Raw genomic sequence first — 13,788 nt, forward strand, 5'->3', positions numbered from 1 at the left:
GACGCTATCCGTTTATAAATAATTTGTAACGATCGGATCCTTTGTTTGTGCAGTTGCTTCTGCGAATCGTATCTCCCTCTCTACTAACCATACACATTTCTTCTTCCAATTTGTCGTGTCGTCACAATGTATCCGTCGATTTCTTGAGACTATATAAACGGGTGACCATATTGTATCAACATGATAAGTCTTTTGATCAGGGGTAAGATTTTATCCAACACGACTTCGGGAAGAACAGATTTTCTTACGTTATCTGAAGTTCAAGATAACAGTCGTTTTAGGGAGAAAAAGGGAGGCAACGTTGTAAACGGGGTTGTTTGAAAATTGTACTGTTCGATATAAAGTGTCTGTGTTGTCTGACGAAGCTACCATCAGTTTGTCTTGTTAATAATATCGGAGTCTTCTCGCGAAAATATTAGTCGCGAAACATTACTTTGCGTAAGTATTCTTGTTTACACACACACACACATACACACACACACACACACACACACGCGCGCGTGCGTGTGCGTATTAAGGAGTTATACCTACGCAAGGCCGAAAAAACACGTATTCTTGGACATTTTTTTGAAAAAAGTTGAAGTGCTTTTGAAATGAACGTTTATGTATTTGAAAATAAATGTATTTCAAGGATAATTTTGTATTTTTTCATTGTAAAATATCGATAAATAAAGAAGATATGAGTTTCCCAGAATCAGCTTTTTTTTAGAAGCGTTTTGCGGTGACCACTCTAGCTTTGAGCTGGTTTATCTGAAATTAAAAAGCTCGACAAATTTAGTTAATATATAAAATTATTTAGTGCCTAATCGTTCATTTTTTTGAAAAATTAATTTGCAATAAAATAGCGGCTGTTTAAATTCGAAGGTACAATTCTACCAAAAATTCGCTCGTTTTTTTATCAGTAAAAAAAATAGCAACGAAAAAAAAAGCCACAATCGGGCACTAGATTTTTTTAATATTAAAGTAGCCTACCAAATTTCATTTTGATCGATGCAGCGGTGTTCTCGAAATATTTTGATCACCGTTTAGAAAAAACTACTTCTGGTAGATTACTCATATCTTCTTTTTTTATCAATATATTGCAATAAAAAAAAATTCTGAATTATCCTTGAAATACATATATTTGAATACATAAACGTTCATCTCAAAAGTACTTCAAGTTTTTTCAAAAAAATAATTCCTAGTATGCATGTTAAAGAGTGAAGAGAGCAATTATATGAAATTATATGGACAATATAGAATATTTACAATTAGCAGTCAAACTCATCGAGTGCGATTGCGGTAAGAGATCATACGCTAGTGAAATGAGTTATTTGTCATTACGTATAGAATAAAATTATTCATACGTGTGCACTAGCGGAATAAAAGAAAGTTTCGATCTCTTTTAAAAATAAAAAGCGTTATTTTTTAAATTAATATATACAATTTTGTCATTTCTTTTTAATTTGTTTAATTTATTTAAAAAAAATGTAGGCAATACATTAATTCATTAATATTGCATTAATTTGTAAAAAAGTGTAGGCAATACGTTAATTCATTAATATTAACTTGTACAATAAACATCTTTTCTTTTATTTGCTCAGAAAGTGTGTCAAAATTCGAATTTGCGACCAATCGAAATAACATACGCATAAATGAAATAGTCAAGTCAAAAGCAATCTATAAACTACATTTATTATACAACTATCCAAGAATGCATGTTAGAAATCAACGCCATATAATATACGTCGCTTCTAACGATCTCAGATACAGTGTGTCGTGGAGCATATAAAACCTGTTTAGTTTTACTACCAAATTATGGTCCTATTTTTAATTTATTATTAGACACTACCGTGTCTCCAGATCCACAACATAATATGACATTTAGTAAATTACCTTAGTGAATCAATTATTCATGAAGTTTTTCAGAATTTTCACATAAATTACAATTATTTTCGGAATTTTTGTATAACTGTGTAACTTTTTAGAAAATTTTTTAAATTTTTTATACAAATCAGAACACTTTTCAGAAGTAACAAAGTCTACACTTTTTTTATGTAAGACAAAAGACCTAATTACTAATAATGCTCTACATACTGGCAAACTAATTTTACATAAATGCATGTTTTTTTAATATGATATAAATTAAATTAAAAGTAATTCTATATATTTAATTTTTTTCAAATTTTGAAAATGTCTACTTATAGAGGTAAGTAGAGTTATAGAGGTAAGCAGAGTTAAATTACTTGGTTTTATATTAAAATATTCATTGGGATATCTCTACTATAAGAAAAACACTTGGGAGAGGGAGGGAGAGAGAGAGGGAGGGAGAGGGAGGGAGAGAGAAATTGTTTTTTCAAAAGCGTGCATTAACCCTGATATGCCCCGTTTATACGGAATTATTGATGCTGAAAACGATCGTCGAACGTTAGTATAAAAAGTACCTTATTCACGCTATAATAAATTATTTGTATATACTCATGGAATTCTTAACATCGTCATCAAATGCGATGATGAATTAATATATATGAATTAATATATACTTGATAAAACGTAAAAAAAAGTGAAATATAAAATTACGTTGTGTGAAAAATATCCAATAAAACAGTTAGTTTTGCAGATTAGATTAAAATATGATTTATTACATAGAAAACTGTTTATTTACAGTTTTGAATTCTTTTCGCGAGACACGTGCTACGAAATAATAGAGAAATTCGAAAGTTCAACATTTTACAATGGTCTTCATAATATTCAGTTTTCTCAGCTGACATCGTTATTGTTTTATCTTTTAAAATATAGCGAGCGTCAGATATTGAGAAGAATTCAGATATTTTATTATTATATATGTATATTACATACATCCGTTTCTTTATTGTACGATAAAATTTTCAAGCCCGTTAGTTCGCTGCAGGACAAAGAAGTTCTCGGATCTCTTTGTCCCGCAACTAATTAACACGCTTGAAAAATTTATCGTACAACAAATATAATATCAGCGTTAAGCCGACATTCGTCGTATCGTAGCCACGTAAGCGTTGTGCGATTTTATAATTGATGCATCGGATTGACTGACGGAACAAGCTTGCGATCTGCGACGTCTACGATACGACTAATAAGATTAAACTTTAAACTGTATTTATTGGGTGCTTCTCTCTCTATCTCAATACAAAACGTTACGACTAGTATCAGAAAGAAACCTGAAAGAGATCGTGAAGGATTTATTCTTGTGACTGCAAAATGCTGCCGCGCATTACTGCCCTCTGAAGAAGCGGATGTAAACTACACAACAATATCCATTTTTTTTTATTTTAAGAGAGATTCCTGATAGAAATAAATCGCCGAAAGAACTAAAATCTATCAAATTAATAAAAATTTTAACAATTTCAATGATTTATTTTCATCAGGAGCACCGTAAAAAGGATATTGTTGTGTAGTTGACATCCACTTCTTCAGAGGGCGGTAGTACGCAAGGCATTTTGCAATTACAGGCATGATATAAAGTGATCATGAAGGAAGATATAAGGAGACTCCACTCGGTCTCGCCAGTCTACAAGACATGAACCCATTTTAGGTTTCGAGTTCAGCTTCCGATTCTGATGAGTGCGAGTAAGAGAAATGATCATTTCTCTTACTCGCACTCATCAGAATCGGAAGCTGAACTCGAAACCTAAAATCGGTCCACTTTTATTTTACGGAGTGGAGTCTCCTTATATCTTACTTCCTGAAAGTGATATAAAGAGTGTGCTCTTTCAGTGGTAATCCCAAGACTAGAACCAGGAGAGTCAACTAGCGTGGTGGGGGTAGGTCAAAAAACATCCGCGGTTATTCACACAATGCGCAGTGGCATTGCACATTGTGTGAAAGTTTGCGCATGCGCGCATCGGTTATAACCAAGAAGTTCTTGTTCTTAAACCTTTTCGATTTTCTTTTTCTTGAGGATTGAAACAATTTCGAACACAGCACACTCGCTCGGTCATCGTAAGTCACATATGATAAATTTTTGGCACGTTTCATCTTTTTTATCTTTTTTAATTCAATCAAACAGAAACAAGGTTTGTTTGACATGCGCAGTCACGAATTGAAAACGACTATCAGAGCGACAGAGAAGAAAGACACGGCAATAACCTGCAAACCTTCTGATATAATTCATTATGTAATTTACTTGTTTTAATTATATGATTTCGTTATGTATTATTTAACTGTGACGTGATTTTTTTCAGTAGAACAACGTTAGCATACTGAAACAGCCAATCAAAATTATGCCTAAATTAATTTATTCTCCTATTGCGCATCCATGGAAATGCTTCATCTTATATTGTATATTTACATCATAGCAACGTCATTTTTTGCAAGATTGAATACCTATACTGATATAGACCCCCTTTACATCGTTAAATTGTTTAATACGCGTATCAAGTTGGCGCAGATTAAACATATTTGATACGTCCCTGTTTACATTGATTTATCTGAAAACAGGTTAGAATAATAAAATTATGTATAAAGGACTCTTGTTAATAAATAAATTTAAAAATGAATAAAGGGCATAAGAGTCAAAAAATTTTTTGACTCTTATGCCCTTTATTCATTTTTAAGGTTAAGTTAGGTTTTTCATCCAGATAAAGTCTCAACTCTGCAATTTGAATCAAAAGTGACGAAAAATTGGTAACTGTCGCTTTCTAGTCACTGGTTTAGATTCAATCTCGATTTTTGTCTAGTATTAGAAATATACTTAAAAGAAGAAGAAAATAACTAGACAATAATTATCCTCATTGATAACAATTATTGTGAAAATGATGGAAGAACGTGCAATGCAAATTGTAACACGTCATTCCAAACTGTTGAAATAAACTTTTGATCATAACTATAATGTTTAATAACCTTAACTTGTAATAGCAAATAACGGAATTCGACAGTCCAAAACGATTCAAACGTTTACAGCGTAATAAAATTTTTCAATACGCGTACCAACTTGGTCTGATACCTCTGATACTCGCGATTCGGAAGTATTAGACCAGAACGCACTAAAGTGCGCTTATCCCCTAACGTTTAAATCGAGTGTATCAAGTGATTTTGTATGGGTACGGTACTTGGATTCGCGTATCAAGTGCTTGGTGTAAACTGAGCCAGAGACACAATTACTTGCTTCGTTTTTTATCATCGCGAGTTTTCGCTTAGCATTTACTATATACACATAATTTACATATCAATATAAATCTTTTTTTTAAGCCTTTAATCTTAGAATTAGTTTCATTATAAACTCATTATTTAAAAAATAAAATTTTAAAAGACAAAAATTCGTAGAAATGTTGCATACAATGGTTTAATTATAACGCTCATATCACATGCTAATAACTGGCCAAAGTAACTGGTCTCATCACTTTTTGATATTTTAAACACGTTTTATACTCGTAGACTCTGACATTCGATCTATAACGAAATCTATTTCCATAAATGTATTTCTGATTGTGATGATTATAAGATTGAATTAATTTTATACAAAATTTTTTGCACAGAATTGTAATTTATTTTAAATTTTTATTTATTTTAAAAAATTGAAGATAATTTTTGTAGAACTTTTTGAGAGTTGAGTATATATCACATAAAAGTTCTACAAAATTTCTTTTTAATTTTTTTGAAAATATAATTTTATCCTAAAAATTTTGTATGTCATTATTCCTTCATTTTTAATCATTAATGCTTTGTGTTTTTATAAAGGCAATGTCGACTTGAAACTAAACAGAAAATGCGTTATTAAATTTACAATGATTTTAACGATTTAAAAACTGGGTGTTCTTATATCGATATAATATTACAATATCAACATCCCTGATACGTATTAACATAAAAATATTAATGTATTAATATAAAAATATATTAATGTATCTATTAAGATTAATATAAAAGATGATGACTACGCGACTACGAATAGTTTGGCATTAACGCATGCGCCAACAGGGGAATAAAGAACCTATCCGTCTGAACTAGCGGTCGAGTAGAAGAGATGAATTTGGGTAGTCGATGCGACTGAAGATAGAATCGATTGATCCATGATTTAAAGTATTTGGACAGTGCGTTTATGTTAATTCCACATGCAGAAGAAATTTGCAATTCCATTTACATGTTCGCGACGGGGCTGGGAAAGGATGCGAAACAGGAAAGTCGTGTGAGCCGATATCTGAGTATCATATATTGATCCGAGGTGAACATTTGACGTGTCTATATGTATACATTGCCAGTGTGCGCGCTTCGTGAGGAGCAGTGAGGAGAGCCTCGTCGCCAACGGTTCAATTTCCGCAGGGCTGTCTACGATTCGCTCGACATTTATTCCAGGAGGGAAAAAGATGGGTGTTGAGGTGTTCGATTGCTTAAACAATTATCTGCTAGTAGGGCGTTGCAAGAAATCATATCTAGGTAAGCCGCACTCCTGATTCGTCGAAGTTGACGACGCGTCATTACGTTGTTACGAATTTATTGTTACAATGAAAAAGTACTGTAAGAACTGGACCAAGAAAAAGTATCAGGTGCTCCACCGCGGTGTCGGGATTTGAACCTCGAGTCATCTATATTAGCAAACAACCGTTTCGTCGCGAAGCCACACAGCCCAACGGCAGAAACTTAAGTTTATACCTTACAGTACTATTACCGGCAGACAATTAGTTGTCGAATCGTGCCATTAAACCAAATGCAGCAAACTGGTTTTTTTTTTTTTTTTTTTTTTAAGAAAACGCTGTACAATTCTAGATATACAGAGAGAGAGAGAGGGAAAGGGGGGGGGGGAGAGAGAGAGTAAGAAAATGATTATCGCAATCTTCTTCAATTAACTTACTGTGATCTAATCTGAGAAAACCAAGGCTTGAATGAAAAATGTATTTAATCTTATAATATATAATAGATATTTGCTAGTTATCTATATCATTAGTAAAACGATAAAGCAAAGTGCAAACATTTATTAACGTTAATAATAAGTTCATTATTATATTTACAAATTTATGTACAAAAACAAATCTAATATTGCCTATATGTATGCACATATTAATATACTAAAGCGTTTTAAGGAAAATACAAATAGAAATATAAATAGAAAACTAAAATACACAATGCTGCTTGTACAATTGTTTTTATATTTTTGTTTGTATGCACATAAATAATCATAAATCGATCTATTAATCCTTTTTATAAACTTTTATCAAATCTTTCTTCACAGTTTTATTATCAAGGTTCTGGTTAATCAAATGAGTGCCAAAACTTTATATACGTAGTACTATTATAATATAGGTATTTATCATTCTTTTAATGATGTCTTTTATAATATAATAATAGAGCCTTCATGGCTTCACATGACACATGGCACACATTTGCACTCGCATATAAACATAAATTTTGTATATACATTGAGTTGTTTTATATGCAAATCACTTGATAGCATTTAATAAATTGTATTAACAATTCAATTATGGGCTTGTTAAGTCAATTACACGAATATAATACACAAGCGGAGCAGTTCTTCACAGTGTCAAACGTACAAATATCGTATCCTTTTTTGCTACTGTTTTTACAGTTTGTTTATCAAGATTATATATATAATATATAATATAATACATGTGTGTGTATCGTAGTTTTAATTTTTACCAAAGAAAGATTCTATTTAAACTTTAACTAACAGTGTTATACGTGTATATTACGTTTTTTCTGGGACACCTTATATATGTATTTCTACAGCGAAAGTAATGGAAAAGTACTGGGAGACTTATAAAATAGAGGATTGCACGGAAATGGAGAAGATTTATAGGTTTCTTCATAAAAAAACCTAAGATAAATTAAAAACGTGTTGCTCCCATATTTCAAAAGTGACAAAAAAAATTATTTTTCAATTTGACAGAAAATTGACTAAATAATATCAGAGTTAATAATACATGCATTTTTAACACGACCTTTTTTATCATTTTCACACCTCTTAAAAAGCCATTCTTTATGAGTTGTGAGAAATTTTTTAAACCATCCTTTTCAAACTGACAATTTTTTAATTGAGTTAATTAAGTTAGTTTACTTATAATGATTGTTATGGTAATTTTTACTTTACTTAACTCGTTCGTGATAATAACTCGAAAAATCACGTTTTTTTTTATATGTGTTACTTTCGAAAAGTAAAAGAGTAATGTGCATATAAAAACAAAAAAAAAATAGAACTTTTTATGTTCGAAAAATAAGCGAAGGAGGTGGTTATATTCTGTCAAAGTGAATCTTGATGCTTAATAATATTTTTTCGTAAAATTTACAATTGTCAGTTTTCTTTTTATGCCTCTAACCAAAACATACAGATTTTATGCAGTTGTTATTATATACTATATCAAAGTTGGATTGTGAATCTTATCTACGATAAAAGTGACGCATTTTCTTGGAAACAATAAAAAAAAATTACCATATAAATTTATCATCGTGATGATCCTTTCTTTCCTATTTTATAAGTAGATAAGATTTACAATTAGTTTTGACAAAAGTTATAACAGAGAGCAAATTCAAAATATTATGAAAGTTAAATATACCTCCCAGGTCAAAATATTATGATTTTAAATACAATGATAACGACAAAGAAGATTCCTTAAATATACACAAAGACAATAATGAATAGAGAAACGTTTGGGTAGTGTTGCGATTGCAATATCAGGATGTAAGAAAAATATATAAGGTGCGGTTCGGATTCAATTTTTAGATATCATATATATATATATATATATATTTGTATTTATAATATATATTTGTATGTTTTAAATATCAAATATATATGATATTTTGAAATGTAAAACGTTAAATATTTAAATTTTTACTGTGCTAATAGAAGTGCGCATTAAAGAGTTGAGGTACATTATCGAAAGAAAAACTTAACGGCAACGCTCTAAAAGCCGGCATGCAACGAGCCGCGATGAAGAGATGGAGGTGGACGAGCACGTGTTCATCGAGTGATAGAATTTTTTTTCCAAGTTAAATAAGGTAACTTGCTCTTGGTGGGGAAGTAGCGAGCCAATGGATGCGTGAGCGAGCCGTCGTGCAAAGTGAGATAAATGATAAGAGTGAGGGGAGTGAGTGAGCTGGAGAAACTTTGAGGAATCAATGTGCGTAACTTGTGCACGTGATCAAGAGAGACCGTTTGTATGAGAGAGAAAGAAAACGAGGATCGAGCGGAACGGATTTGAGTGTATGAGAAAACGAATACAGAGTACACGGATAAGCGCGAGGGGAAGTAAGATGGATAAATGTGTGTGGAGTATTCTGCAGTAACGTATCTAGGATGTCAGCTAGAGAACTGGGCTCCTTATTTTCCGAAAACAAAAACAAATTAACTCACAAGTAGATTTAATGATTTAAATTCATATAAATTTGATTATTCAGTCTGATGAATGTTGAGATAATTGCTGCAGTGCACATACTTTATTTAAGAAGTATAGTCTTAGAACTTTATCTAAATATTTATAATACATTATCTAAATGTTCGTTTTATTGAATATCCACAGAGAACATAAACTATAACAGTAACACATTACATCAATGTTACAATTTCCTGCTCAATATTATATAATTATTATGTATATGCGTTATATTATACTACATTTATATATCGTTAAGTGGGAAATTATAATATTAATGTAACGTTACTGTTAATACAGCTTATATGTTCTGCGTTAGTTATTGCTCTGATTATACCGAACAGAGCAACACTCTATGATAACGTCGAAATGACGTTAAAATAAAGTGTAATTGATCAAAAAATGAGTTAATCATTTTGGAACTATTTTGACGTCATGATGACTTTTTATTTCGTTTGAATGTCTAGATAGTGCATTGCTAAAATATGAGAGTACTCATATTTAATTTATTCCAAATATTTGGACCATCGGATATTACTTGTGCATGTCGAATAGTGAACACATACTCAAGTACTTAAATAGTCATCGGGTATTGTTGGTTTCAGTCGATATTTCAATTCAGGTCAAATCGTGTCGACCCTGAGATAAAGAGAAACAGAGACATACAAATAAATAAATGCATAAGATGGCAGAAGGTTCACCGACAGGCTTGCGAGAGAGATAGGAAGAAAGGAATGGAGAGGGTATCCATGTATTCGCGACACGAAACTCCGTCGTTGTATATTGCCATCTTCGAAGTGCGTCTTTATCGGCTGCCACGCGTTTACCTCCTCATCACATATACTTGACACAGATGTACTAACTTAATGGCGCGTTCCGATTGCCGTGAGTTTCGTATTTTAATGTCGACAAATTCGCGAAAATCAGTGAAATAGAATAGATTTGTGCGTTACAATACAAGAGCGCATCGTGCTGACAAGTTGGTTAATACGTGATCATAACGAAGATTACCTGTTGTTTCAACTGGTCACATCGGAGAATGTTTCTCATTACACCGGTCGACAATAATCGTTGGGTCTATGCAATGCACGGATTAGAAAAGCCCATGGATCATGTATCTGGTAATGATTTGCCAATGTATAAAAAATCTAAATGTATCTATATACTCATGGAAAAAGATATAGTGACAGGAATTGTGTATATATATATAAAACAAATTTACATAAGTTTTATATTTATAATTAATGTACATAATTAATTGAATAAATTATTTTATAGTTATTTCATTAAAATAGATATATATCTTTTTAATATTATAATTATATTATTATTACCAATAATAATATACCTAACATATATATATTATAACTTAAAATTGTTTATATTCTAAATTATATTATTTATGTACATGCCATTAGTTTATTCAATTATATATATTAATTTTACATATAAAATTTGTATATAGCTGTCATCTTAATACATAGTTGTTACCACTATATAATTTTCTTTAAGTGTGGAGAATATTAGAGTATTGACTGAATATTTCGAGACTCAAAATACTTCTGTTCTTAGAATATGTATTGTAAAAGTGACAGTCGTGATACCGCTATCATTGAGACATTTTTAATTTGAAACGTAATTAATACTGGAATATATAGTTATCTAGGACAATTTTTACGAAGCTAGGAAATTAAAGCTTACAATTAGTTACAGTATTATATAAAATATAACTAACATTTTATACATATTATAATTTTTTACTCAACAATATAAATATAATAAAGTAATAAACATATGTTTGTACGTAATAATTACATTGTTAAATAAGAAATTGTAGCATAGATATAATGTTATCATTTTGTAATATTTTTTTTACCGATTGAAAATCCATATTTAAATTTCTCCTTAGGTGTTTGAGAAAATATTGAGTAAACTTATTTATATATATATATATATATCTAATACATAATAACCTCTAATAATTATATAATTATTAGAGGTAATAATAAACCTCTATAATATATATAATTCAATTTACTAATAATATTATATAACAATGTGCAATCAAGAATATATGTGCAGCATCTAATTAATAATAATGAATATTCAATACTATATAAAGACCGTTAATGTAAGAACATAACTAATACGAATACGAAGCCTATAACAGTCTAACTTTGATCTTTAATTGTTTACATATAAACTATCGCGATACTATGGCTAGATTCGGGGAGACGCTATTAGCGCTATTTGTTTCATTTTATCTTCGTCGTCCATTAGACGTGAGACAAGGACGTACCACACAAATGGCGCTAATAGCGCGCTGCCCGAATGCAGCCTATCACGGATTAAAACAAATTAATAATTAACTAATATACGTAGTCCCCCCCAAAAATAATAATGATTTTTAATTGGGGCATAAAAATGACAGCAGAGAATCGTTTACGTAAAAAATGCTGGGTGATTATTTTCAGGTTTAGTGCAATAATCGCAAAACGTGTCATGCATTGTACACGCTTCGAAAGAAATTCGAAAAAGATGTAATTTCCTTTTTATTTTAGTCATTTCTTAGCGAGCTCGAATTTGTTTATCAGAATACGCTAATATTAGCGGCGCAATCATTGCTGTTTTCAAAAGTGCATATATCTTGCAGTATTTATAATCTAATCACATTGATTTACGCTGCTTGTGGCACGGTGCAGAAAAGATTTCCACAATGACGTTGCGCGTTAACAGTCACTATTTACATATGATATCATTGTAAGTCATATAAAAATATTTCAATACTTTGTATACGACTACCGTTAAGATCAGAAGCATGAAAAATTTCTGTCATAATAGTATAAATTACTACACGTTGCCGCATTATTTTGATAAATTTTATTCTACTAACATATTATACCATTAAGAGAGCTATTTTATTCAAATATGACTATAGAGTTCAGAAAGGATTTGTATAAATTTGGATACTATATTTTTTAATAATTCCTTGCAACTGAAGACTTTTTGTAAAGTCGAAACAAACACATCACTCAATATGTCCGGGTCTGACATAATAGATGGCGCACTAATAACAAATCTATATGATTTTTAGAAAGTACTAAACCTTCAAACATACGTGTCAAAATTTTAGCTCATTGGACGTTTACTTTACAAGTTACAGTGGTTTAAGTGACGCTACTTTTGCATTTTTCAAAACAATGGAAAATCTGAATTTCTCACTTACTATTTTTACTTATTAATTTATATTTATTATTTTTACTTGCAAATTAAGGACTAATCTTCCATCGATAGATTTGTCGCTTTCTTATTTATAAGATAAAGGAAATATCCCCTTTATGTTTTCACCCTTTAGGTTTTCACTGTATATTAAGATTCTCAAATGTCAGACATTTTAAAGAGATTTTTACCGAGACAGTCGGAATACTATTACTGACTTGTATCAATTCAATGAACAACAAAATATATTAAAAGAAGTTGTCAAGAAATTGGACATAAAAAATACCTTACATTATATGAAAAATGAAACATTCTTTAGATTATGTCGTAGATAATATTTGCTGCTTCTCAAGATATGTGATGAGAATGCAAAACCATAAATGAATCGTCTGACCTTCATGAACTCATAATGAGATACACTACATTAGTATCTTATTGAAATAATGATGATACTTCCAAATAATGTAAATATTTTTAAAGACAGTAGGTATACAAGCCTTACAAATTTAAAAGATGTGCATATTTCATCAAATCCAAGTTTAGTTTTTTATTGTCCATATTTACGACTAGTATAATTATTAATTATAGGTATAGAGGAAGTAAAGAAATAAAAATATTTTTTATCGAATGTCTCGGTAATTAATTAATATAATGCGTTCAAATGATGTTCAAATGACAAATGCGGGTTCATTCGCTTCCGCACAAACACATATCGAACAACTAGTTCTTTGCTGTTCCTCTGCAACCTTCGCGCGTGTTCTCTTGGTTATTTATAGACGGCGTTTTAGCAGCATTATCAACGACAACAAATTTTAGCAGTATTACCAGTGATAACTGAGCTAGCTGCACCTATATATTCATGTGTAACGCACGTGACAGGCGCGCGCTTTAATGTTTACCACATTAACGTGATATGGAACTGTACACAGATGTATACCGTTTCGTTAATAGTATCGTAAAAATGTGGTCTATAAATAACCAAAAGAACACGCGCGAGAATTGCAGAAAACCATCAAAGAATTCGTTGTTTCGTGTGTCTGTGTGTTGAAATAAATAAACCATTTGTACATTTCAACGCAATAGATTGATTATTGTCTTGTTACTCAAAACATTCGATAAAAAATGAATATTTTATATTTCTTTATTGCCTACATCTCTATTAAGTTATACGTATAAGGAATAAAAAAATAAACTTAAATTTATTAAATATTAAAATATTATAAAATATTAT

The 13,788-nt window shown here is 30.7% G+C and overlaps 1 protein-coding gene across 4 annotated transcripts in view; it reads left to right on the top strand.

Moving 5' to 3' along the window:
* Nucleotides 1–235: 235 nt before the first annotated feature.
* LOC108771802 (peroxidase) overlaps nt 236–13,788 on the top strand; it is a 26,834-nt gene continuing 13,281 nt past the window's right edge. For 3 of the 4 annotated variants that reach the window (XM_018537166.1, XM_018537167.1, XM_018537168.1), the window contains exon 1: nt 10,218–10,459. In XM_018537166.1, the coding sequence (XP_018392668.1) occupies nt 10,378–10,459 (82 nt within the window). In that variant the 5' untranslated portion in view covers nt 10,218–10,377. Of the gene's footprint in view, nt 439–10,217; nt 10,460–13,788 lie in introns of those variants that run through there. The other variant, XM_018537169.1, reaches the window with a different exon arrangement.

This window comes from Cyphomyrmex costatus, unplaced genomic scaffold (genome assembly GCF_001594065.2).
Source record: "Cyphomyrmex costatus isolate MS0001 unplaced genomic scaffold, Ccosl1.0 scaffold1658, whole genome shotgun sequence".
Classification (NCBI taxonomy): Eukaryota; Metazoa; Arthropoda; class Insecta; order Hymenoptera; family Formicidae; genus Cyphomyrmex; species Cyphomyrmex costatus.